At 58.5% G+C, this 24,904-nt stretch overlaps 8 protein-coding genes and 1 non-coding gene across 9 annotated transcripts; 5 read left to right on the plus strand and 4 right to left on the minus strand.

Annotated features, from left to right (window-relative positions):
* Positions 1-45: 45 nt before the first annotated feature.
* TRAVEDRAFT_66978 (uncharacterized protein) lies at positions 46-2,223 on the minus strand. Its single transcript, XM_008045554.1, has 12 exons — positions 1,969-2,223; positions 1,871-1,903; positions 1,787-1,806; positions 1,712-1,726; positions 1,614-1,652; positions 1,488-1,561; positions 1,303-1,364; positions 1,104-1,235; positions 853-1,048; positions 764-781; positions 627-701; positions 46-563 (listed from the first exon to the last, which is right to left on the minus strand). Exons 1-12 carry the CDS (start codon positions 2,081-2,083, stop codon positions 155-157), a joined length of 1,188 nt encoding a protein of 395 aa, XP_008043745.1. The 5' UTR covers positions 2,084-2,223; the 3' UTR covers positions 46-154.
* A 953-nt stretch (positions 2,224-3,176) lies between these two features.
* Positions 3,177-6,059, minus strand: TRAVEDRAFT_174166 (FAD-binding domain-containing protein; the record flags this gene model as incomplete). Its single annotated transcript, XM_008045555.1, has 19 exons — positions 3,177-3,325; positions 3,394-3,428; positions 3,485-3,570; positions 3,640-3,762; positions 3,815-4,024; positions 4,088-4,258; positions 4,322-4,341; positions 4,391-4,485; positions 4,553-4,710; positions 4,766-4,805; positions 4,867-4,880; positions 4,942-5,046; positions 5,105-5,173; positions 5,225-5,242; positions 5,316-5,363; positions 5,429-5,515; positions 5,577-5,699; positions 5,758-5,792; positions 5,861-6,059. 19 exons carry the CDS (start codon positions 6,057-6,059, stop codon positions 3,267-3,269), a joined length of 1,695 nt encoding a protein of 564 aa, XP_008043746.1. The 3' UTR covers positions 3,177-3,266.
* Positions 6,060-6,914: 855 nt separating this feature from the next.
* TRAVEDRAFT_74726 (cytochrome P450) lies at positions 6,915-9,348 on the plus strand (the record flags this gene model as incomplete). The annotated part of the gene is made up of 8 exons (XM_008045556.1): positions 6,915-6,953; positions 7,008-7,356; positions 7,692-7,875; positions 7,944-8,073; positions 8,129-8,164; positions 8,223-8,293; positions 8,349-8,560; positions 8,619-9,348. The coding sequence occupies 8 exons, from the start codon at positions 6,915-6,917 to the stop codon at positions 9,272-9,274; spliced, it is 1,677 nt and encodes a 558-aa protein (XP_008043747.1). The 3' UTR covers positions 9,275-9,348.
* A 538-nt stretch (positions 9,349-9,886) lies between these two features.
* On the plus strand, positions 9,887-11,660 carry TRAVEDRAFT_31564 (NAD-P-binding protein). Its single transcript, XM_008045192.1, has 10 exons — positions 9,887-10,136; positions 10,201-10,254; positions 10,327-10,363; positions 10,427-10,487; positions 10,557-10,638; positions 10,707-10,877; positions 10,932-10,940; positions 11,001-11,015; positions 11,070-11,280; positions 11,346-11,660. Exons 1-10 carry the CDS (start codon positions 9,933-9,935, stop codon positions 11,534-11,536), a joined length of 1,035 nt encoding a protein of 344 aa, XP_008043383.1. The 5' UTR covers positions 9,887-9,932; the 3' UTR covers positions 11,537-11,660.
* Positions 11,661-11,815: 155 nt separating this feature from the next.
* Positions 11,816-15,841, minus strand: TRAVEDRAFT_174175 (bifunctional endoribonuclease/protein kinase IRE1; the record flags this gene model as incomplete). Its single annotated transcript, XM_008045557.1, has 6 exons — positions 11,816-12,241; positions 12,306-12,573; positions 12,628-13,468; positions 13,520-14,775; positions 14,832-15,090; positions 15,142-15,841. 6 exons carry the CDS (start codon positions 15,839-15,841, stop codon positions 12,059-12,061), a joined length of 3,507 nt encoding a protein of 1,168 aa, XP_008043748.1. The 3' UTR covers positions 11,816-12,058.
* Positions 15,842-15,987: 146 nt separating this feature from the next.
* TRAVEDRAFT_t201 lies at positions 15,988-16,084 on the plus strand. Its single transcript has one exon. It is a non-coding gene; the product is annotated as a tRNA-Pro (tRNA).
* A 330-nt stretch (positions 16,085-16,414) lies between these two features.
* On the plus strand, positions 16,415-18,481 carry TRAVEDRAFT_74729 (uncharacterized protein). Its single transcript, XM_008045558.1, has 2 exons — positions 16,415-17,237; positions 17,474-18,481. Exons 1-2 carry the CDS (start codon positions 16,543-16,545, stop codon positions 18,318-18,320), a joined length of 1,542 nt encoding a protein of 513 aa, XP_008043749.1. The 5' UTR covers positions 16,415-16,542; the 3' UTR covers positions 18,321-18,481.
* A 451-nt stretch (positions 18,482-18,932) lies between these two features.
* Positions 18,933-22,061, plus strand: TRAVEDRAFT_31569 (uncharacterized protein). Its single transcript, XM_008045193.1, has 3 exons — positions 18,933-19,155; positions 19,218-19,540; positions 19,997-22,061. The coding sequence occupies exons 1-3, from the start codon at positions 18,997-18,999 to the stop codon at positions 21,585-21,587; spliced, it is 2,073 nt and encodes a 690-aa protein (XP_008043384.1). The 5' UTR covers positions 18,933-18,996; the 3' UTR covers positions 21,588-22,061.
* Positions 22,062-22,857: 796 nt separating this feature from the next.
* Positions 22,858-24,441, minus strand: TRAVEDRAFT_52513 (NAD-P-binding protein; the record flags this gene model as incomplete). Its single annotated transcript, XM_008045279.1, has 9 exons — positions 22,858-23,048; positions 23,109-23,319; positions 23,374-23,388; positions 23,450-23,458; positions 23,516-23,686; positions 23,755-23,836; positions 23,897-24,057; positions 24,120-24,173; positions 24,256-24,441. The coding sequence occupies 9 exons, from the start codon at positions 24,439-24,441 to the stop codon at positions 22,858-22,860; spliced, it is 1,080 nt and encodes a 359-aa protein (XP_008043470.1).
* Positions 24,442-24,904: the final 463 nt, after the last annotated feature.

Below are 24,904 nucleotides of genomic sequence, written 5' to 3' on the forward strand. Positions count from 1 at the left end.
CTTCGAGCTTTGACTCTTACCAGTTTTTAACGAATGACGCAGAGCCGCAACTCGTAAAGGAATAAGGATAGGGTATACATATACAACGTACATACAAAGATGTCCGTGCGTACATATACATCGACAGTCATACAACCAGTCCTATGCATGGCGGTCAGAACGCTTCGCCGAACCCGCGCGTACTCTTCGACCCCGCGACATCATGCGGCCCATACAGGTTCTCTAACCGATACACCTCCTGCCTTCTCTGCCTCCACCCCTCGACCTCCCCATCCGCTGCGGGCTCCGCTGCATACGTGCTCTCCGTCGCGTCGGTCCCGGACGACCAGTCCGTGCCCGTGAGCACGGACGTGTCCGTCCAGCCCGCGCGCGTGCGGCGGGAGGACGACAGGTCGCGCTTGGCGGCGCGGAACGTTGGGAGCGTGGCCAGGTTTTCGGTCGCCTGCGTGTCGTATGCCCCGGAGGTCGTCACGCCGAGCGAGCGCTGCACGCGCTGGTGGAAGGCTTCGAAAAGGTTGAGCAGGAGACGGGTGCCGGAGACAATCATAGATGCGTGCGACATTCTGCGCGGGCGCGGGTGAGTATGGCGTCGCTGGTAGAGGGAGAAGAGGGCGCGAGGCACGTACGAGACTGCAGAGGCGGCGAGCCCATCAGGCGCTGCGAACCACATGATTGTGTTCGTGAGCAAGCCGAGGGCAATACTACATGTCAGGCACGGGTGCGTTAGCATGATTGTAGGGGCCACTCGGAAGTCAGAACTTACACCACGAAATAGATGACACTGTAAAGGACAGCGACAGATTCCTCAGGGTCAGCGCACAGACAGCATGGAGTAAAACTGGAGGAACGCACTTGTCGCGAATGAGGAGCGCGAGCAGGTCGAGCCTGTGACCGTTGACAACAATGCCGGAGCGGGCGCGCTCGATGGCCTTGTAGATAGCGAGCAGTACGAGCCACATCTCGAACACCAGGCCGGGGATCCAAATGGAGAAGAGGTAGCTCGTCGTGATCCCATAACAGCCTGTCAGGCCTGGGGGTGTCGCAAGTGCTGTACAAAGTTGTAAGCCATCATGCAATAAGAAAGGGACAGCAGAGTGACGCACTGGTGCCGACCGAAATGCCATAGTTATAGACGATGAGCATGACCGAAATCTCGGCGAAGAAGAAGGCTGCGTTAAACATCGCGAGCCATTTGTTCTTGTGGTACATAGCGTAGATCCGGAGTTGCAAGATGACTGCGGAGAATCATTGCATCAGCACCTGCACGGCGGGCACGCAATAGGGGCAACAACTGAGACTTACTCTCAACAGAGTATAACATGAGCGAGCCAGCTGTTCCCTCCCAGTAAAAGTAGAATTCGCAGCTGGATTCATGACGGTTAGACACTTGCGGATGCATGCCGAGGAACATGTATTGATGCTTACAACTAGGGTACAGGTCAGAACATACGTCAAGTCTAAGGTGACTGGGGGTTGATTTAGGACTCACCTTCTCTGAGTGCCCCCCAGTCATTGTAACCGCGAGGTTGACCGTGAGGAGAACGAAGCCAAAGATGCGAACCTACGGGGAGTCAAAACTACCGTGCTCGCACCAGCTCAGGAAGACCACTTACCCATGCGAAAAGCAGCTTCGATAGGTTCCACTTCGTAGCCTGCATCGTCGATTAGTTCTTCTTCTCCTTTTCCAAGCTTTCCCGATGCGCAAACTCACCCATACGTATTTGATCTAAAACCCCCGTCAGGTCAGCACACTGCTATGACAGGCCACAACATAGGCGCAACAGACCTCGGATGGCAGCACCAGGACTAGCGGCCCGTTCCTCGCGTTCAGTACAGCTCTCACAAGGCCATCCAGAGTGAATATACGCACAGAAGTCCAAAAGGAACCAGGAGTATGCGCCCACTAGGATCCATCGCGGATCAGCTATGCGGTCTACAGCTTCTAAGCAAATCAAAGGCGGTACTGACCGGCACAGTACGCAACGATCCGCGCATCGTCGTGCAGCTCCAGCAGCTGCTGGAGAGCGGCGGCGGCAGCAGCAGCAGCCTGGGCAGCGGCGCTGGGGTCCGTGGTGTTGTTCATGGTCGCGGTACGTCTCCAGGCGGCGCCGGATGCAGCCGCACAGCGGCAGAGTGTGGGGGTGCGAAGGGAGGGTGGGCGTCCCGTGTCCCCTGCGCTTCGAGCATTAACGTTCACCTCATTGGCCGTAAGCGAAGCACGACGAGGCGCCCCACGCCCGGGCTCAGGAGCTTGACGCTGACGACGGTGGTTCGTGATCACAGTTTCTGCAACCTTGCGATGGGATACAATGGTTGTCCATCGCACGAGCCTTCGTGCCAACCGCCACAAGGACGCCGGCTCTGGGTGCAGATCCGCCGCCCATGGACGCGGACAGCGCCATCCCGCCCCGAAGGCCACCGTGGCGGCGGTGGGAAATTGCAGCCTACCACTGCGCGGGGCGATGATGCGCGCGCGGGTGTGCTGGGCGGTCACCTGTGCCGTGTACGAATTGCACCGGGGCACACGCGGGGACCACCCGCAGTCCGGCCGCAGAGACCTTACGTAGAGCCGAGTTCCCGATGCGGCCGGATGGAGGGCGTTCTCTTCTGTCCGATCGGATACACCCGCACTGTTGCCTTCCATTCTTTCATTTCTCAGGTGAGAAGCAGGATGGGTGCCTGGCCGAAGCGGTAGAGTGCACTCTATAGGTGATGTTCTGGATCTGCGCTTCTGGTATCATATCACGAAGATGAGCAATGCGGGCTGGAGTGCAGCAGAGGCGTAAGTGGATATGCCGTCCAAGAATTTGTTCGTTGCGTGTAGCTTACCTGAAGTCCAACAAAAAAAAGACGTGTCTGCGCTGATGCAAGGTCGTTGTACATCATCGCAGCTGTTGCTTCTTCTCGGGCGCTTTTGTGTGTCAGGCGTCCCATGCAAAGTGACCGCTTTTGGCAATGACGTTCGCGCTGAACAGACCCCGAACGCACCTCCTTCACTGCATTTTTATTGTACCGCCCGGCAACCCGGTGTAACAGTGGATCTCGGCCTGGGCGGGCGCGCTCAGCCAACGCTGGGGCTGTGAACGCAGACCCCCGAGACCATGCGATTGCAGCGGGATGCCGGCAACGTCGTGTACACACGTACAGGAGATGCATCATACCGAACCTCCGATGCTGCCTCCTGAATGGTAGATAAGTTATGTAAATAGACTCTCGATGCGGACCTCACGGTGGCTCAGAGAATAACAGTGGTCCGACCCGGCTCGCTATGCATCCAGCCGTTGCTGGCAACTGTACCGCGCGTCCGCCGCGCCCTTCCAGCCCACTGCGATCCAACAATCGTCGTGCGTGAGCGATCGCAGAAGGTAACCGCCAGTGCAAACTGCCACTCACCACACTTCCAACAATCGAGCAGATGGTCCGGATCGCTGTCACGGTGGAGCGCGTCAGCTAAGCCGTCGCAGCAGAAACCAAGACCACGCACTACTTCCGCTTGATCGCGAGCAACCGCGCATAGTTCGCGCCCCAGAAAGCCTCCGTGTAGTCGGGCTCAAACACAGACGCCTCGTTCTGCGGCGCCATGTCGTGGTCAGCCTAGGCCCGGGCAATGCATCAGCTGAGCCCCGAGGTCGGACGCACCCAGTAGACCCCCGAGTGGGGCGCGATATCCCGGAGCGCCTGCGCGTCGGCCTCCAGGCCCTGGTAGATCTGCGCGCGTTCGGACACCGTGGTGTTGTACGCCCAGTAGTCGATGTATATCGCCTGCCACATGATTCAGTCTGTGAGGGTAGAGAGGATTTTGCGAGGGACGCACATGCCAGAGCGACTCGCGCCACGCGGGGCTGACGCTTGTCAGCCCGTCGCCGCCTTTGAAGAAATGCGGCGCGACGGAGAAGAGGAGCGTGATGGTGTGTCGCTGGGCAGCGGCGACGAGCGCGTCGCTCAGCGCCGCGCGCGAGGCGGACGTGTTGAACACTGACGCGGGGATCAGACGCGATGCGAGCGCGGACGGCGCATTGTCCGGCTGCTCCAATATTAGCAACAGAGCTCAAGGTATGAGGAACAGGGGGGAGGGGACCGGACGCACCAGGGTCGTGGGCGCGACGAACTGCTGGTAGAACGAGAGGTATGACGTCTCGCGCTGAAGGAGGAACGTGCCGTTCAGTTCGGTCTCGACGAGCTGCTGCAGGTCTGCCATCGTGTCCGCGGCGTCGGCCATGCTCACGAAGGGGTTCACGAACGTCAAGCCGAGGCCGGGCTGTGTGTATGCGTGCATATATCAGCGTTAGGAATAGGTAGTAAAGGCAAAGTAGTTACGTGCCTCGATGTACCCACCCCAGCCTGGTACGCGAGTCAGTGACATATAGTGAGTGGGTAAGTAGGAACGTACCTTTCGAAGCGAGTGGGAGGGCGTTATCTACCAGGAACTCGACGTACTTTGCCTGCAGCTCCTCCGAGGGCTTCTCCTTGAACGCCGTCACGACCCTGTACGCACAAACCCACAGCGGCAAATGAGTACAACCGCAGAAGGACTAGGGGGAGAGGTACTGACACAGGGAAGTCGAGCTTTGGGAGCGCCCGCATCGTCACGCTTAGGACGACGCCGAACGTACCACCGCCCCCGCCGCGCAGCGCGAAGAACAGGTCCGAGTTCGTGCACCCGTTCGCGAGCCGGTGGGCGCCGTCGGGCGTGACCACTTCGAATTGGACCTTCCTCGCAGGTTCAGCGTGGGACCCTGCGCGGCGCGGAAGAGAACCGACGTACCACCTGGTCGACTGCCAGTCCGAATGCATTGGAGAAGGCGCTGCAGGGGATAAGGCGGCCATTCGATATGCATATACATTGTGAGCTATAGACGATCCTACCTATGTCCACCGCCCTACGAACGTAGAGACTTAGTACGTGGGATTTCGACCAGTAGGGTGGGGAAGACTACTCACCAAGAGATACCCGCCGCCAAAGGCGATCGAGTCGTCCGCGCCCCCCGGGATGGTGACGTTGTGCGCGTCCGCGAACGTGTTCAGATCTCTTGTGAGCACGCCAGTCTGCGTATTGAAAGGCTCGTTGATGTTTGTAATGCTAGGGACAGATGGAACGACGTACCCCGAACGTCACGGCGGACACGCCGGCCTGCTTGCACCCAGAAGGCACGAACGATGCGTTGAATGACATCTATGACGAGAATATAAGATGTCTCTCAGGAATGTGTGCAAAAACGCATACATCTTGCAAGTTATGCATCTAGAAGCCGAGAGCCCGAGTTTTAAGTTAGCAAAGGCATGCTACTCGACAGCGTGATCATGAGTGGACCTACCCAAAGCGCCAATGAGCCAACACCCGCGCTGCGACTCAGGAAGTCATGCTACATGGGCGGTACGGTCGGTCAACAAACGCAGACGAGACACATTTAAACTTGATTTAACGTACCCCGGTATTCTTAATAGAAAGCGGGATGCCTGTTGTCCGAGAGAAACTGAACGCCGCGCTGACGTCTGCTGCGTTTTGCACGTCGATCTGGTATGCAAAGTCGCTCCGGTTAGCATGGGAGGCCTGGCGTGCTGGATGGCATACGAACATAATAGCTTGGCAAGTTTCCCTGTTTACATTGCTCTGGCGGGAGGAAGGCCTGGGTGTTGTTCGGGCCGTTGGCATCTAGCAGACATTGGTCTCCTGTTGCTTGGCATATAGTCCCTCCGCTCTAGAAAAGTCGATACTAAGTGTCGAAAGTGTACTCATAAAAATAAGATCGTGCATACATTCAAGTACGCGCCGAACTCGGATACAATTGTGTCTGCACGTGAAGATTCAGCACATTGCATCCATTGCGGCCCTGAACGAGGACGAGAAACCATAACGTACCTCGGTCCGTGTACGTCTCAGTCACACGCGCACACGCAGTAGCATCCTGGTTCCCGAAAACGCCCTGCGAAGCCAGAGAAAAGCACGGGCGCGCGAAGGGCACCGCTGCGTGCACGCGCCCCCCGAGCGTCGCGTTCAAAACGCTCAGCGGCGCAGCGTGGTGCGTCGGCGCTGGAAGATGAGAAGCAGATGCACCCATGGCCGATGTCGTGCACACTCGCGCGCGGAAATCTGATCAATGCGGGTCCTTCCCGCGCCTTGGAGGGACGCGACATATAAGGGGGGCGGTCACGTAGACCGCGGACAACGTGCACTGGTTGCCGGGTACGCTGGGGTACGCACGGCAGTATGGTGCCTGTGCCAATGTCTACACGGTCGATAGGATGATGAGATGATCGTTTAGCGTGTTACGGGTGCTCGTGCCATCTCATGCCGCAGTTTTTGGTGGCAATGAGGTGGGCCGCCACCGACAGGGAAGACGTTAAATGTAGATCATTCGCATGCGCTCCATGCTGCATGCAGCATCTATCATATTTGTCAGATGTAACAGAGTCAATGTAGAGCCAGATCAGCACGGTACGCACCTCCATACAGGAGCACAAGCCTGCTCGGCGACCAGCGTTGCAACTTCGTCAACAGGCAGCGCGCCTGGCTGCTGCGGGCGTTCCGAGGAGCTTCTGTTCATCATGATGGTGGAGGTAGAGAACGCTCGTGAAAAAAAAAAGACCGGCCTGCTTCTGCAGGTCCTGATAGAACTCTATTCCAAAGGGAGGAGGAGGTCGACAAGCGCCACAACGGCGTCTCAATCCATTTTGGGGAGACTTGCAGGCCCCCTGGCACTGCGGCCCTCGTGGCTGTCCGGACGTCCGCCGGCAGAGCCGCCCAACATCTTTCCTTTGCACGGCCATGTTCTCGCACGAATTGGATCAAACCGTATGGTGCTCAGCCTTTCCGCCAATGCCTTGAGGCCGGACGTTGCAGCATGCTTTTCTAAGCGACACTTCAAGCGCGATACGCGCTTTGGGCTCCTCTCGTCTCTCACACTGCATGTGCAATGAACTCAGACGTTTCTACAGCACTTTTGAGCGGGGTGGTAAGTTGAGTCAATTTGGCATGTACAAGGCCGTGACTAAAATTGGCCTCATAGGCCGTTTTCTTAGCCCTTCGAGGGCGCATGATCCAGGGAGACATAGCTGCTGTCTCTCTCGCGGCATTGTGCCTCTCTGTGGCCATCATATACGCCGTCATCCTCCAGCCAGAATGGAGCATCATCGCGATATTGGGCCATGCCGCGTACCTCATCACGCTGACCTTCGCTGCAGTCTGGACATGCTTCATCGTATACCGCATCTCGCCCCTGCACCCACTACACAGATTCCCTGGCCCAGTCCTGAACCGCGTCACCGAACTGCCATTGGCGTATACCGCGGCACGCCTCAACCGGCATCTCTACCTTTGCGAGCTACATGAAACTTATGGACCAATTGTACGCACAGGTAAGTTTCGCTCTCGTTGCGAAGGCCAGGTTTCTGTCGGAAGCTTGCATACGTGTCAAGTGTAGCTTTGGCCCTGCTGAGCTCAAGCTTCGCGCTGTTTCACTCGCACAGATTATGGCGTGTCATCTCGCAGCCATGGCCCATGGATGATTCGCATCAAAAAATGGCTCGTAAAGTACATAGAGGAGACCTCCTTCAAGTTCTACGCTCCGGTCCCAGGTAGCAGTCACGAGGAAATACAGCGTTGGATAGATTCATGCAGCCACTCCGCCTTGCGTGGAGCGCGTCGGATCCCAGTACAGCAAAGTGACATACTCACTCACCCTGGTTCTTAGGGCCGAACAGCATCTCGATCAACTCGAAAACCGCAGCGTACACGATCCACAAGTCAGCACAATGCTTCAACAAGACAGAAGCGTACGACCTGCACCTCAAGGGCGAGGGCTTATTCTTTGTCAAGGAGCGCGACCGGCACGCCGTGCGGCGTCGGCCGTGGAACCGCGCCATGTCTAACGAAGCGTACGTACACACGTCCGAGTCGGCCTGGGGAATAGACCGTATGTGCTGACGTGGGGAGGGTTATGTAGCATCCAGGAGTACACGGAGCCGCTTTTCCGAACCACGCACGCCTTGGTGGACCGTTTGGCGAAGGACACGGAGTCGAACGGCTCGGTGGATTTCGTCAGGTGCGTTACACAGTGGGCCTTTGACACAGCAGTGCGTATCCGTTCTCTGTATCGCATACTGTATCCTTACTAAAACGTCCTGGCAGGCCCTGATTACGTTCGGCGGAAATGGCACAGAGATGGTACACGCAGTAGAATAGATGCACTATCCAGTGTACTGATCAGCATGTTTGACACTAGAGTCTGCTTGCCTCCGACGACCCAGACGAGCTAGCCGACAAGCCCAGAATATCGCTTGCTTCATTCGAATTGTAAGCATTTTAGTATAGCGAGCTCTTCGCCTGAAAGCTGACTCCCGCCCTGCAGCTTCAGCCACCTCCCATGGTTGTTCCATATACTGAAGCATTTTCCCGCATCCGTCTTTCGTCAAGTGGAAGAGTTCTCTTTGAAGCAAGCGGAACGACGGCTGCAGGCGGAGAAGATCCAGTTCAAGGACGTCTTCTCCTACTGGGTCGAGGATGCAGAACTGCCTAACGTAAATGAGCTCGCAACAGACTCGCTTGCTGCCATCATCGCAGGTACGTTATACAAATCATATCCCCTACACCCCTTCCAAGTTGCTCATATCATTACCAGCGACGGAAACCGTCAGCTCCATGACCTCTCTGGTCTTCTTCTTCATCCTCTCCAACCCGCAATGGTACCGCGCCCTCCGCGCCGAGCTCGACGCCGCCTTCCCCGCACACGCCCCGCTCGACGCCTCCTCCGCCTCTACAGACGCACTCGACGCGCTCCCCATCCTCACCGCCGTCATTCATGAAGCATTCCGCCTCGGAGCCATCTTCTCTGGGCTGCCCCGCGTGGTGCCGCCTGGAGGTGCCTCGATCGACGGGGTCCACTTCCCCGGGGGCACCGTCGTCTCCGTGCCCATCTACGCGCAACACCTCTCCGCGGACAACTTCGGCGCCGATCCTTCCGCGTTCAACCCCGCACGGTGGCTCCCTTCAACAGGGTCGAGCAACGAGAACGTGAAGGCGGACAGGGGCGCGCTGCTGACGTTCGGCGCGGGCCCGTTCAACTGCGTCGGGCAGCGGCTAGCGTACAGGCAGACGCGGCTCGTGCTCGCGTGTGTATTCCTGCTGCTGGATGTCGACCTAGTGGATGGGTTCGATAAGGAAAGGTGGTGGGCTGGTGTGGGCAATCTGCGCGCGACGGTGATCAAGGAGCCGCTGACGGTGGCCGCGCGGCGCCGGAGGGCGGCGGGCCTGGGCGTCGTGTTTCCGTCTGCTTGAACCCTGAGGCCTCTCAGCTCTGATTTCCGTTCCTGTATAGTATACCGGAAGCTTCCGTGTATGTCTTGACTGGCTATACTGAGAAGGTATGCTCTGCTTGCCGATCGCAGCTGGCGCGGGACGGCGAGTGGGGCGGAAGGACTGCCTCCAAGAACACAGGTTGTGATGGAATGTGCAGGGCTCATCAGGTTCTTCGTGGTTCTCTCTGACGAGCGCACAGAGCCTGATTGCGTCTCAGGCTCGGCCTTCCTATGATCGTGTCGATTCAGGGGAGCTCCTCGCGGCTCGTTCCCGCACACTCATGCTTCCCTCCGCTCGGCCTCTCGGAATTCATACTTCATTCTTCACTTACTGCGGCATTCTTACATAGCCCGGGAGATCGCAGCAGCTCCCCGCGGCGCCTTCTGGCACTCGAACTCACACCGCTCACGGGATGGAAGGATGATGGGACCCGGGGACGCGCGCGCGCATCTCGAGGGGAGGTTCCGATCTTAGAATCCTCGTGCCCGGCCCCGCCGCACAAGCCCACTGGACGCCGTCTTAATCATCCTCTCAAGCTGAACCCCGGAGGGGCCCTATTTGAGCCACAGACAAGACCCCACTGCGCCTTGAGTATATTCTCACCTCGCCACTGACTCTTCCCACAAGCCCAGTGAGAATGCCTAGTGTACCGCCTCCCGCTACCGTGCTTGTGACCGGGGTCAGCGGATTCAGCGGCATCTGGATCGCGCGCGCGCTCCTCGAGAGCGGGTACGCCGTCCGCGGCACCGTGCGCTCCGAGGCGAAGGCCGCGCACGTCGCCACCGTCTTCAAGGAGCACGGCGACAGCTTCAAGACCGTCATCGTCCCAGACATCTCCAAGGTCCGCATGCTACTGCTATTGTAGTTCCGAGGACGACGAACTGACAGATTTCGTGTGCCCCTAGCCCGACGCGTTCGATAGCGCGATCGACGACTCGATCGCCGCCGTGGTGCACGTCGTGCGTTCAGCCTTGCCTGGTCCTCCTGTATCCCCCCAGTTGTGCTCATGAGTCGTCTGCGCGCGATGGCAGGCCGGCGTGGCTGAGCTCAACAGCACGAGCTCTTCGGGTGCGACCAAGTCTCTCCGCCGTCTCCTCGGGCGTATATTCACCGCTCGTCCCCGCCGGCCAGACATCTTTGGGCCGAACACAGATGGCGTCGTCGGTCTCCTCGAGAGCACCCGCAAACATGGGTGCGCACCTCATATCCGCGTCGCGCTTCGTAAGTGTTGTGTGAGCTGATGCTGCATTGGGCTTTGTAGCAAGAACGTGAGGAGGTTCGTGTACATGTCGTCCGCGCAGGCGATGCTTGGCCACGAGGACATCTTCCACGTCTACAACGAGGTACGCTGTACCATCCTGCTCCAGGGCATCGTGTGTGGAATGCTCACTACTCCCGCACGCGCGTGTAGAACGACTGGGCAGACAAGGACCTCGCCCTCGCGAAGGAGAAGGGCGGCGAGGCAGGCGGCCTCGCGCTTTACCGGGCGAGCAAGGTGCTCGCCGAACGTGCGATCGTCGACTTCGTGGAGAAGCACAAGACCGAGATCGGCTGGGATGCGACGCGGATCTTGCCTGCTTGGGTAGGTCGCGCGTGCGCTCCTGGCGTCGAATCCACTTACTGAAGTATCTTCCAGATCTTCGGAGTGAGTGTATCGACAAACCTTTCGTGAATTCTGTACTAAACAAGTGTTGCTACTCTCTAGCCGGTCATCCACGACGTAAGTCTTTGCGCCTCTTATGTATAGCACGTCGCTGACGCATTGTATCTGCAGTGGAAGACCGTCGAAGACCTCAACCTTTCCTCGAAGATCATCTTCCAGCAGCTCACGACCCCGCGCGAAGACGACAAAGTGAACGACTACGCGTCGGAGTTCGTCGACGTGCGCGACGTCGCGGACGCGTTCGTCGCCGCGCTCAAGGTCGAAGAGGCCGGCGGCAAGCGGCTCCTCCTCGACGCCGGCGCATACACGTACCAGAACCTCTGTGCGTACCCACCCTTTGTTGATTACCTCTATAATCGGAATTTGACATGACTCCCGCCTGTGCAGACAACGCGGTGCACGAGACCGCGCCGGGCCTGGAGGGCGTCGTGCGCGGGAACCCGAACGCGCCGCCGTTCTCGTTCCCGGGCGCGTTCGTCGACTCGTCGAGCACGGTGAAGGTGCTGCAGCTGAAGCCGTTCCGGAGCCTTGGAGAGTGCGCGGTGGACACGTACAAGAGCATCAAGGCGAAGTTGTGAGATGTTGCGGGGGATAGGTAGCTAGGGCGCTGTGGCCTAGTCTAGATGCGAAGTGTTGTACTTCTACCATCTGTTGTACTTCCAATATTCAATCTATCTGCGATCTGTAGCGTTTTTAGTGTCCATGCCACTTGAAGATACTTTCCTGCAAGCATGTAAGCCTGAATAAGCTTCTGCGATGCGTAGAACTACACGACACTCATGTAATCAGTGAACTCAGCAGGGGGACAATGTACGTTCACGCAAACTGACATGCTTCTGACCTTGCGAGTATTGCTTGGAAAAGATGTATTTACATTCCATGCTCGAGGACGAGTAGCAAGATGGCAAGTACAGTAAGTGGTTATGACTTCCGGTGACGACTCAATAACAGCACAGCGATGCGGTGGTACAGATACAGTAACAGTAGCAGCGACGAATAAACAATCTGGCCCGGTAGATATGCACGATAAAAATTGAAGTCCGAATCCTGGATGTGAATGAGATGTTGAAAGTGCTCAGAGATGGTGTGATGGGTGGGACTCAGTCAGAGAGCTCGTAGTACGTGCGGAACATGGACTCCGTGCGCAAGGTCGACGAGGAGATGACGCCGTGGACGTGGAGGAACAGGCTGGGGAAGCGACGAGTGAAGTATGCGAGGAAGCCCTCAGGCATGCCGCCGAGCAGTCGCTTCACATTATCCGGTAGGTCCTGGTAGTGGTGTTTCTGTGCCATTGAAATGTCCGTCAACGGCGATCGCACTTCGCAATGGAGCTGCAAGGACGCTTACCTTATTCCGCAACGCACGCAGCAGATCCTGCACAGACCGCCCGTCGTATTTCCGGAACTTGCCCAGGTTCTCGATGAACAGCTTATCGAGGCGTGCGTGCCAGTCTGCGCCGACAACGTTGAACGCGCCCTTCTCGAGCGCGAGTAGATTCGCGTCTTTCGGGTCGCGGCACATGATTTCGAAACGGTCCGACGCGTCCTGCAGGAACGTGAGGCGCTTGCCCGGGTCCCAGAAGTATGGGTGCAGTAGACAGTTCATTGTGTCCGGCCTGGAAGATCCGTCAGTCGAGCGATGGGGTAGGACACAAGTGGCGGAAACTGACCTTTCATATGCCTCTGGGTGGAGCATCCGCGTAATCAGGTCTACACCTTCCGAACCCTCCTCGCCGAACCGCTCCAGCCCCTCCAGGTTCTTTGCATTCTTCAAGATGTTGAACTCCCTCTCGAACCGGTCCCCGAAGGGGTGTGCGCCGTTCGTAAGCACGTAGTAGTACAGGCAGCCCAGCGCGAAGATGTCGACCGACTTCGTGAGGCGCGTCGGCTTGCCCATGGGCGTCCCGGGGGTCGGCGTGCCCACGCTACCCCTCGACGACTGCGATTCGTCCGAGCCCGCGTCCAACAGGCTGACCTCGCCACGCAGGATCTCTGGAGCACGCCACCCAACGGTGCCCGCGGCCATCGAACCGTGCGCAGTGGGCAGGAAGCTCGTCTGGTCGAACTCGAGCTTCTTGCATAGCCCAAAGTCCGAGATGAGCATGCGGTGGCCCGCGTTCTCGCCCACGCCCTTTTTCGCGTACGAGATGAGGATGTTCTGCGGCTTGATGTCGCGGTGGATGATCTTGAGCGCGTGCAGGTGCCGCAGACCTGACGTGATCTGGCGCAGGGCGCGCTTCGGCTCGAACGCGATCGCGATATCGCGGAACTGGTCCGGGCGCTCGATGACGTCCGCGAGCGAGGCGGGACACAGCTCAAGCGCGATGTACAGAAAGTTCGCGTGTGCCTCCTGGTAGTAGTACCGGATGACGTTCGGGTGGTCGTCCGACTCCTGCAGCACGTTCACTTCTCGCGAGGCGAGTGTAACGAAGTCGGCGAGCATGCGTTTCACAGCGACCGCTCGTCCTTGCAATGAGCCCTTGTACACGACCGTTCCATGGGAGCCAAGACCTATAGAAAATGATGAGTGTTGTTCAGACAAGCTTGGAACCGCACACTTACCTAGTACATCGTTCGAAACGGACAGCGTCGGTACGCTTGCTACGGGAGGTGACGGAGCTAGCACTATAGATGACGGCGTGGCTTCTTTCGGTGTTTCTTGCGCGCCATTCGATAGTGCGTCAGGTGAGGGTTTATCCTCCCCGAGCACCTGGTCGACCTCATCGGCAGGGACTGCGATCGTAACGTTGCCTTTCTTCTTCCTCCCTCGTTTACGCCTGATCCCCTTGCGCTTACCAGGCGTGTCGAGCGCATCGCCCTCCTTCTCCGTGTCCTCGCCATCCGGCACGTCTTGAGAGCTATCGGCAGGCGGAAGCATAGGTTCTAGGGCCTCAGGAGCAAAGACGACTTGCTTCGCAGGCTCAATGGAAGGGGTGGGAGCCTCCTCGGGCGCTACTGCGTGTCCATTGGCCCTAGGCTCGGGCTCTGACGTGGCCGCAACAGCTCCCTCCGTGGTGGCTTTCTCACCATCCTGCACGGCCGGCACGATTGATATAGGTGTGGTGCCTGCGTGCGTAGAGAGTGGAGTGGCGGAGCCGAGGATTTTGCGGATGTACACCCAGACCAGCACGGCGATTGCGCAGAGTGTGAACGCGGAGAGCGCCTGCGTTGGCGGGCTCATCCCTAGGAGCGCGGTCGGAGGACGGCCTTCGACACGCGGCGTCTGCTGTACGGTGTCCCAACCGAGAGGCGGTGGTATCGAAACGTTGCTGTCCGAGAGCGGAGGGTCGGCGGGACGAGTGTCGTGCGCCGGCGGTACCCCGGGCACATCGCTGTAATTCGGCGACGGGGCCACTGAGGGTGCACCGTCGAGGAGTCTGCTGATTCTCGATTGGCTGTCCGAGCCGAGTTTCCTCACGCCCGTGAGGCAGCGGATGTCGCTGGAGCCGTTCTTGCACGCCTCGCGGAACTTGCGCTCCTTCGCGATACGTCTGACGCTATCAAGCTCCGGTGGAAAGTCTTTTCCGGAATCGGTGGGAGAGCCTGGAGGAGGGTCAAGCATCCGTCTACTGCGGGGCGAGTCCAGGTTGGCGTCGCTGAACACGACGAGTGGGAAGCGATCGGGGCTCATGGCATACAAGGACCCGGACTCCTCGACCAGCCCGACGTATGCAGCGTCAAGGTTGGGTAAGCGGTTGTGTTTCGCGGCGTCTGTTAAATCAACGGACGGGAGGATGTCCTGTAAGCGCGGTTGGGGTTGTAGGAGGACGAATGGCTGCGAGCGTTTCTGCGAGCGTAGTACGTCGAATGTGGCTACGCTAAATTCGATGATATGTCAAGAGAAACGCTTATGCCTTACTGATGTTGCACCTACATGGGGTTAGAGAACACTTGATACCACATGGGGTGTGCGCTCGCGGGAGGTCCCGATGCGTCCGGAGTAACCGTCTTGAACGAGATAATCTTGCCAGTGGGGAGTGATTGGATGTATGCGTTGTCGGCGGTGCGTTGATAAATCGATTGGAGACCGTGGTCTTGCTTATTAGGTCCGTATGTGGAAAAGGAGAGCCTCTGTACGTGCGGACGCCCCCCGGATGAGCCCACAGGACGAGTATGGATGGATATGTGGTAATCTGTGCTGGTTAACTTGCTGTATATAAGCGTAGCACCCACAATTGACACACCTGTGCGGCCAATGAAAACTTCGTGAGGAACGAACGGCTCTTGCGGGAGGTCTGAACTCTCTAGCTCATCGAGGTCGATTGGGGGAGGCGCCTGAGTGAGGTCCTCGAAAGGCATCCATGGACACTCCGAGTCTACTGTTGCCTTGATCCGACCAGTCTCTAGTTCGATCAACAGCAGAGATGTCTCCTTTTTCCCAACGAAGACCCGTCTGTCCTCGTCGCCTGAGAAGCTGAAGGGAGACATGTCGACGAGCTGAGACATGGAAAAGGGGAGCCGTTGTAGCGGGCTGTCTGGGGATGACATGACATAGATATCTCCAGACTGGGGCTCGACGACGTAGATCTCCTGGGCCGGGTCGTCCTCGTCCGTGATGTCTTGGTCGAGATCAGGGTGCTCGGTACGCACTAGAGGTCCAAAGGCTGCTGGGGCGGTTGCAGCTGCAGTGTCTGAGGACGATGCCATCGACCAGATAGACGTCCCCGACGTCCTGTTGAGGGCATGGAGCTTGCCATCAACTGAGGCAACGAGAACTATGTCCAGCAGCTCGAGGTCATCGTGTCCGCTAAAGACATGGCCATCCCGGACGGCATTGACATGCGTAGACAGCTCGTTCCCCGGCTGTGATCGAAGAGCCAGAAATTCAGCCAGACACGTCCCAGCAGTAGCGAGTAGAGCAGAGAAGCTCGAGAGGGGTTTCATGCCATGCGAGGAGTGGGGATGGTGGTGGTGAAACTGTGAGAAAGATGTACAGTGCTAAACTCGGAGTCCGGACACGACTACTCGACGACGAGGCAGTGTTTGGCAAACGCTCTGGATATGGTTATATATTTCACTCATAGGAGCACGGCCCAATGGTCTAGTAGTATGATTCGCCCTTCGGGTCGTACCCCAGTGTTACACTGAAAATGGGCGAGGTCCCGGGTTCAATTCCCGGTTGGGCCCTTTTTGCGCTCATCTAGCGAGTCCTCCATGACTCAGTTTGTGTCCCTCCTAGTACTCAGATACTTAGGGGAGAAATGTCTTTATATTTCCAGCCCGATGCGTATAATCCTCTTCGAATCCGAGTCCGTCCGAACTTGTCGATCGTACTTCCGCAGCACAGCTTAGCGGAGCAAAGAACGACAGCGTCGGTTCTGCTCGGCCCGCGGCGATCGAAGGCGGTTCGCACGATCTAGATTACGTAATGGCGTGCCTCGCTCGGCGGCGCAGCGCGCTTCGCCGAATCGCGAGCTCGAGCTCTCTCTCACTCACTCACCACCACTCACCTGCTTGCCATACTCTCGCGAGTCCCAACTCTCATCTTTCGGCCATTGACTCATATATACCCGCAGAGAATTCGCGGCTCAGTAATCCGCGACATCTCAATCTTTGGTTTTATCGCTCGGTTTCTCTCACAAACTATGTCCTCCGCAGGGCCCAGCAGACCCCGCGTCGTCACCCTCACCGCTGATCAGCTTCTTGGTACAAGCCTGACCCCCACTCGGCCCCATAACAAGCACAAGAACAACAGCGCACCACGAGTGCTCACAATTGAAGATCTTCTAGGCTCCGGACTGACCGTCGCACGACCAACCTCGCGACCGGCAGTTCCACGATCTTCCCCGAGACCTACCTCCTCACGGGCCTCTGGCTCCTCAAGTAATCGCACTGCTCCAAATCCACGCCTCGTGCGGGTCACTGCGGATGAGGTGCTCAGAACAGGCATACCTGTGCGCACACTGCAGGCGGTGAAGGCCCGATCGCAAGTCCTCTCGGCCGAAGAACTCTTGGCAACTCCTAGTTCGCGCTCGTCTACTCAGCGCCCCGTTCAAACTCGGGGTCGCGCAACTGTAGCTCAGTCGGGCCCGGGGTCGAGTAGTGGGGGCAGCAGTGGCTCTACGGTGACTGGTGCCAACGCTGCTGGGGGATCTTCGGCGGCGGCGGGCTCTCATGGCACACGATCAGCAGCTCCGCACGCGAGTCGTAACAACGAAGCCTCAGGACACTCTCAAAGTCGCAATCCTCGTGCCGCTCGCCGTAGCATGAGTCTGGGCTCTATGCGAACGCTGCCCATATACACGCAGGAGCCCGGCGATTCCGAGGTGGTCATAGACCGGTGAGTACTCTATCCACTTGTTTCACACCATCGTACGACGTGTCCTTTGAGCGATTAAAGCGTGGTAGTTTCTGTCCTGCCATTGCTACACGTCTAAATACGCATCCGCAGGACGGCGCCGTCGGCCTCGGTGCTTGTATACTCATAACGGAGTACCGTTGTCCACATAACTTATCAGCCAAGCCTCTCCTCACATCACTGGCGCAGGTGCTGATAACCGAAATCTCCTTTTACAGTGGCGCGACCGAGCTCGAGGATGACGACGAGATCCCGATAACGGTCATGTCTCCAGTAGACGAGAGCGAGCCGAACGCAGACAATTCCGCAAGCGCCGGCCCGACGTCCTCGCCGCCAGGTTCCCCCAGCGAGACGGAAGGAGCGTCGCCCAGTCGTCAGCTCAGTCCCATTGACGCCATGTCATCTGTCGCGTCATCTCTCCCAAACGACCTTACACCGCTGCCGCCATGGACGTCTATCTACGCAGACGCGGCTCCGTCGTACGAAGCGGCAATGAGCACGCCAAACCTCCACATCTATCGCGAGCGTCAGGATAACGTCCCGCTACCCCGCTTGACAAATCCCGCGTTCAATGGGCCACCTCTAGCCATAACCACATCCACCGCGCCCGTCCCTGTATCTTCCTCGCCGGTACTTGGCTCTACGCTTTCACCCCCAGGTTCTTCGACTTTGTCCAGTCCTGACACGACCTCCCCGCGCCCTACGGTTCGAGTGGTAACCCCGCAAGCTCCGTCTGCCACCCGCGCCTCGCCCGGGTCGCGCAGTCCAGCAAGCCCATCCAGCCCCTCTGGAGAGCGGGCAGACGGCGCCGAGACGCCGCGCCGCCGGTTCGGATTTATGTCCATCTTCCACTCGCGCAGCTCCAGCCGCCTCCGCGCTCGTTCGCACTCGCACTCGTCGGCGCAAGGACCGTCGTCGAGCTCGGGGTCGGTGGCGCCCTCTCCTGGACGCGTCGCGTCGCCGGACTTGCTCTCGCCGCGGCCGACGCGGCCGTTCCATCGCTTCTCCCAATCCGCATCCGGGTCGATGCTGAACCTCCCCTCGTGCTCGCGCGCGGACAATTAAATATCTTCTCCCACATTAGAGTGTGCTCCCATTCTCCTCCCTTCCCCACTCTGCTCCCCGCTTTATTTACTGTAATATGTATCACCACTCTATGCACTCCCCTCATCATACCTAGCGCCTTTAGAGCGCTCGTCCCTTCATGCTTCATCATTTGTACACACATCGCGCTGGCTACGACCATTTGATTCCGAGGACACTTACAGACCATTCTCCTGTAGCTCTTAACTCTTCACTTCACATTCACCAGGTCTCTTGTTTGGACCGCGTTGAATATAATACTATTCTGTACTGCTCTCGTGCGCGCCTCGCGACGCGACTAACTTTATTAAGCCTTGAGGCTGCGTTCCCCAGATCGTCGACCCCTTTCTTGGCCTCGCGACATCTTGTTGTCGTACACAATACCGAACGTCGGTGTGCGCTAGGCTGCACAGGATTAATGCGCAACATAATGTGGATTTGTGCGCCAATAATTGTCTGGGCATGACGAAAATAGGGTGTGTCAAGCCGACAGTCGAGTTCCTGAATCACGGCAACAGCCTCGTCCTTCTTCTCTTTCCACCATATCCTTCCCCCCTCTTCTTCCACCTCTCCTCTTGTGCTGTACTTCTGTCTGTCTGTGTCTGTAATCTGACTGCGTTGCACTCGTCAACGCCGAAACCCACGCCTTAACGGTCTAATGGCAACCGCCATGTATTATCACACTTGTGCGCTCCTTGCGCTCCTGGTGGCTTCTGCATCACTCGATGTCTACGCTGCACCGGCCGTATCTCATGTCCACCGGAGGCAGCAACAAGACGGCGCGGGCAGCTCAATGTCCATAGGGCCACAAGTTTGGGTACGTGCTCCTCAATTACCGGGCGTTGGAGACCGAGTCTAAAGGCGCTGGCCGCCGCGTAGATACCGCTTGTCGTCATCGGCATCCTCTTCGTCGTGGGCGTAACCCTCGCTTGTGGGAGCCGCCACTTCCGCCGATTTTCGAACTGGGGCACTGGAGCTGCACAGGCGGCGGGGGCCTCGGCCGGGACGACGCCTGCAAATGCGCGCGAGCTTACTGCGGACCAGCTCGCGGGCACCAATGGCACGGCGGCGAATAACGCGAGCGGGGGAACGAATCGTGCGCGGAGGCCGAGGCGGACGCGACGCACCCCGAGCCAGATCTCGACGCACTCGCTGCCAGCGTACAACAAGGAGCCGGGAGAGCAGGAGATTGTGATCGTTCGGTGAGTGCGGTCGCAGCATCATGATATCATCCGTGGGGCAGCGGTCATCACTGCTCGGAGTCTCGTGCATTATACTCGCTCGCGCAAACTGCTTCCGTCCCACTGGGGTCGTAGCCTCTCGCGAGGAGGACGCTGTGGGCGTGCCCCTTATTGTCTTCGATAACGCGCTCTCATCGCGCTGAGGCACTTACTGGATAGGTTCCTGCCTCAGGTACTCAAGTCCCAAGGCCGGGGCATCTGGGCTTCTGTCGTGTTCCGGATCTTGCGCCGTGAATGCCTTTTGCACGTGCTGCGGACTTCGCTGCGTCGGGCGATGGCATATCCCTGATCGGAACAGGTAGGAAGTCCTGGCCTGTGCCAGGGTGTGTTCCTGCTTCATCTCTCCCCGGAGTGCAGTGCGAGATATCTTTGCGAACGTGCTACACGAATACAGATATGCTAACCCCGACTTTACAGGGGCGCGGAGGATATGGAGGACATGCCGATACCAATCACGGTGACCATGCCTGCCGTCGACGAGCGTGCGGACACGCCCGACGGATCGTTCGACCACACCCGGCCCTCGTCCGAGTACGTGGCTATGCCCGAGTCGCCCAACGACGAGCCGCTGTTGCAAAATAGCGAGCAGCACTTGAACGTAGCGTCGAACGACACCGCAACGCGCCGGAGCTTCGACAGCGCTCTGAGCTCTGACGAGAACGCGCAGATGCACTACACTGATGATGCGCCACCGTACGAGGCGTACGAGGCTGTTTCGCTTGATGGTCCTGATTCCCCGGCGTCACCTCCGTCGTCGGCCGCTGCGCCGACCGCTGGCGCGTCTGGCGGACAAGGGTCGCAACAGGCGCCCGCAGAGCAGCCAGGATCGACGCGCCGTCGGTCTGTGTTCATGTCCATCTTCAACCCGCGTAACTCTCGTCTTGCGCCCCCTCCGGTGCCCACGAGCACGGAATCGCATGAGCCGCGTACAAGTAGCCATACGCGCGACGGCTCAAATCCCTCCATCATCTCCCTTGCGCCGTCCGACCGTGAGCCGCGTCCGCGGAGTCGCGTCCGACACCGGCCGTCTCAGTCGGGCTCGGGCTCGATGCTCAGCCTCCTCTCGCGGACGCGTTCGAACAACAACCTCGCGGCCGATAGGCTCACGTCTCCCTCGATGATCAGCCTCAACTCGATCTCCTCGCCGTTGTCGCATACGCTCGTCCGGACGGACTTTACGTACCCGAAGAGCGGACCGACGCCCGAACAGCTGAAGCTCATCTCGAGCAGAGAGAGCTTCGCGCGGTTTGGTGTTCCGTACGGACGCGACGCGATCGCGTTCGCTGCGTCATCGTCGAGGATCGATCTGGAGCCGCCCCCTGGGTTCGAGGAAGTCGCGGGGACGAGCGGAGTTGCGGATTCTTCCTCAGTTGAGGTGGGGAACGATAGTTCCAGCTCAAGTCTCCCATCCGGGGTTGAGAGCACGGAAACGGCCGAGGCCGAGTCAAGCTCGTCGGACGATGATGCTCATGCTCCGGCAGCGGGGACCGACCTAGCAACACAATCGGAAACCAACGAAGTGGCTCGAGACGCTGCTAATAACGACGTGGGCGTGTCACCGTCAACAGAGTCCATCTCTGCCGTCCAGCCGTCTACGTCGTCCACCAGTGAAACTCCCGCCCCGACAGCCGCTTCAGCGTCCTTAGATTCTCCAGGCCCGGCGTCGCCGCCCACCTTGCTGTCGCCTCCTGTTAGCGCATCGGCCACTTCCCCTACCGCATCCAACGCCCCGCCATCCGCGTTCAAAGGCGCCTTCAACACCGGCTCACTTCCCACACGCACTGCGTCCCGTGCGAGTTCATACATGTCGTTCGCCACCGCCGAAGAGTCGCTTCCCTCGTCCGAGCCTCCTACCCCAGGTGCGTCGCACTACGACCTACACGCGACCGACGATGCGTACGAGAGCGCGGCAGAAACGCCGGTGAATGGCTCTGCAGCGACAACACCACGACTCGAAACACGACACCTGCACGAAACCACGGACACGACCATTACGCCCGACCGATGAGCCTCTAGCCGGTTTGTCGTCGTACACCATGCTTCCCTACCCCCACAAAGTCAATAGGACTGATCGGGGTTTCCTCCTGGACTTTCCTATTGTTTTATCTGAGATCGGATATTTTTCTTCTATACGCCTGCTTGGAATGCCCCCATTGCTTTCCCCTCCCCTATTTCGATCTCACCACCCCTGCCTTTGCGAGGCGGGCGCACCCAGTCCTGCACCTGCTCACGCTCCTCGTCGAGCTCCTACGGTCGCGTAACGGGCGTCCCGCCGCCATCCCTCACCGCAGGCATCGCTTCCACGTCGTATCAGCTCCGTTTTTTGCTCCTCGCATCTGCACATTGACATCTGTACCACCACCATAGGCTCTATCTCCTGCGACACCTACTGCATCCACATCTGCATCTCTACCTCTCTACCTTTATCTCGGATCTCTGGCATTATCTATCATCGTCCTGCTGGTTAATAGACCCCCTCCCTCCCCCTCCCCCATCCCTACTGGATAGAGCTTATCCCTGCGTTCTGCTATCGTCTCCGCACGGCCCCATGCTGGGTCGGCTGCTGTTGCTTATACTGTGTCTACGATATCGAATATGACATGCCCGCTAGACTTCGAATATCCCGTGCTGATTCTCAGATCGATCTAGACTGCAGGACAGCGATTTTATCCTCATGGACCACCACCGCCCTCAGCGCCGCAGGACTAGCTATTGACCATGACAGGGCAACGGACGAACGTTCTACTTTGAATACCGGGCGGCCGCCAGCCGTACGTATATACATCGTTCAGGTGCGTACTACCAGACACACACCCCTCTTTTCACGCTGTTCATCGAGAACCTAGGAATTTTTCGGATGTACAACAGTAGTTTACAGGATCTGCTACATGCTCCACGTAGAAACAAGAATATGGGCTCTCCTCGTATTCATCTCCCTCCAGCGTCCAGCGGATTCTGGACAATGAGATACACAGTCGAGGGCGCGTCGAACCTGTGCGGCTCGACGCGTTAACCGGTGTCGAATCTCGATGTTCCACACTGCGGGCACGGGTAGACGAAATGCCCTACGGCGCCATCTTTATAAAGGCGTGCATATCAGCTGTGTCCCCCCGTTGTCGCATCTCCTCATCCCCCCGCTACAGAGCTTACACAACGCCACGGCCGATGGGTAGAAGCGCACTACTGATCACGGGCTCCGTACTCGGAATACAACACACGTAGTACATAGAACACAACACTTTCGAGACGTCAGCCCGCAGACCTCCAGGCTCTCCCGCTCACAACTTCGCCTTGATGCTCTTGTACGTCTCGACGGCGCACTCGCCGAGGCTCCGGTACGGCTTCAGCTGCAGCACCTTCACCGCGTTCGACGAGTCGACGAACGCGCCCGGGAACGCGAACGGCGGCGCGTTCGGGTTCCCGCGCACGACGCCCTCCAGGCCCGGCGCGGCCTCGTGCACCGCGTTGTCTGCATAGGCGGCCGCGTTAGTTCCGATCATAAGGGTAGCTAACGAAGGCGGGAACGCACAGAGGTTCTGGAACGTGTATGCGCCCGCGTCGAGGAGGAGACGCATGCCGCCGGCGGCCTCGACCTTGAGCGCGGCGACGAACGCGTCCGCGACGTCGCGCACGTCGACGTACTCGGACGCGTAGTCGTTCACCTTGTCGTCTGCGCGTGCGGTTGTGAGCTGCTCGAACAGAATCTTCGAGGACAGGTTGAGGTCCTCGACGGTCTTCCACTGCGGATAGCATCTGTGAGCAGCGGGCTATACACAAGAGATGCGAAGGCTTACATCATGGATGACCGGCTGCATAGGAATGAAAAATGCTAAGTAAAAAATCTCACAGCAGGCTTATCAATATACTCACTCCGAAAATCTGGTAGACACTTCAGTTAATGAATCCAATGTCACGGGGAGTGCGGACGCAGCGTACCCAAGCAGGCAGAATGCGCGTCGCGTCCCAGCCGATCTCGCCTTTGTGCTTCTCCACGAAGTTGATAATCGCGCGTTCGGCGAGCGCCTTGCTCGCGCGGTACAGCGCGAGGCCACCAGCCTCGCTGCCCTTCTCTTTAGCGAGGGCGATATCTTTGTCCGCCCAGTCGTCCTATGTGCAAGCGCGAGATTCGTTAGTACCCCGTGACCAAGGAGCTCAGGAAACGCAGTGCAGCACACCTCGGTGTAGACGTGGAAGATGTCCTCGTTGCCCAGCATCGCCTGTGCGGACGACATGTACACGAACCGTTTCACGTTCTTGCTACAGGGCCCCAGTTGCAGAATCAGGTCACGAAACGCGGCGCGGACGCGAGATACTTACCCGTGTTTACGGGTGCTTTCGAGGAGGCCCACGACGCCATCTGTGTTCGGCCCGAAGATGTCTGGCCGGCGGGGACGAGCGGTGAATATACGCCCGAGGAGACGGCGGAGAGACTTGGTCGCACCCGAAGAGTTCGTGCTGTTGAGCTCTGCCACTCCGGCCTATCATCGCGCGTACACATATAATGAGCACAACCACGGAGTATATGGTGAAGAGGACGCACAACATGCACCACAGCGGCGATCGAATCGTCGACTGCGCTATCGAACGCGTTGGGCTAGAGACACAGGCAGGGTGTTAGTGCATCGCCCTCGCGCACGCGGTGGCAGGCGCGTACGCGCCTTGGAAATGTCCGGAACGATGACGGTCTTGAACCTGTCGCCATGCTCTTTGAAGAGGTTGGCGACGTGCACGGCCTTCGCCTCGGAGCGGACGGTGCCGCGGACGGCGTACCCGTTCTCGAGAAGTGCGCGCGCGATCCAGATGCCGCTGAAGCCGGTTACGCCGGTGACGAGGACAAGCGCGGGAGGCTGGACAGCAGGCATTGTATAGGCGTTTGAGCTCGGCAGGGAAGTCGATAGGGAGGAGAGGAGGGGGGCAGGCGTCGAGAGTGGTCGTGTCGAGGCCGTTCATAACGGAGCGGGAGAGAGGGTGCCCCAGAGCGATCGAGTGTCTGGGAATGCTCATAGACAGCGAAGCCGCACACCGGGATTCTAAGATTGAGAACGTTGTGACGGGTGTGCGGGTTTGCGCCATCCGTTGGAAGAGTGAACGTCATGGCTTCGGAAGCGAGTCAGCTGCTGCGATCCATCACAGGGCCCTGTGTAGGGCTGCACTATACTCGCATGAGCATGCATGTTAACGCTCACTCGGAGATGTTCAGACGGGCGCATCCATACGGTCGAGGAGAAGCACCTACAGCAGCTAGACACTGTCCGATTCTATAGCTCATCATCAATATCATGATGTCGCCGCCTGTACCACCGTTCTAAGTTCTGCACCGATGAT

Source organism: Trametes versicolor (assembly GCF_000271585.1).
Source record: "Trametes versicolor FP-101664 SS1 unplaced genomic scaffold TRAVEscaffold_12, whole genome shotgun sequence".
NCBI lineage: Eukaryota > Fungi > Basidiomycota > Agaricomycetes > Polyporales > Polyporaceae > Trametes > Trametes versicolor.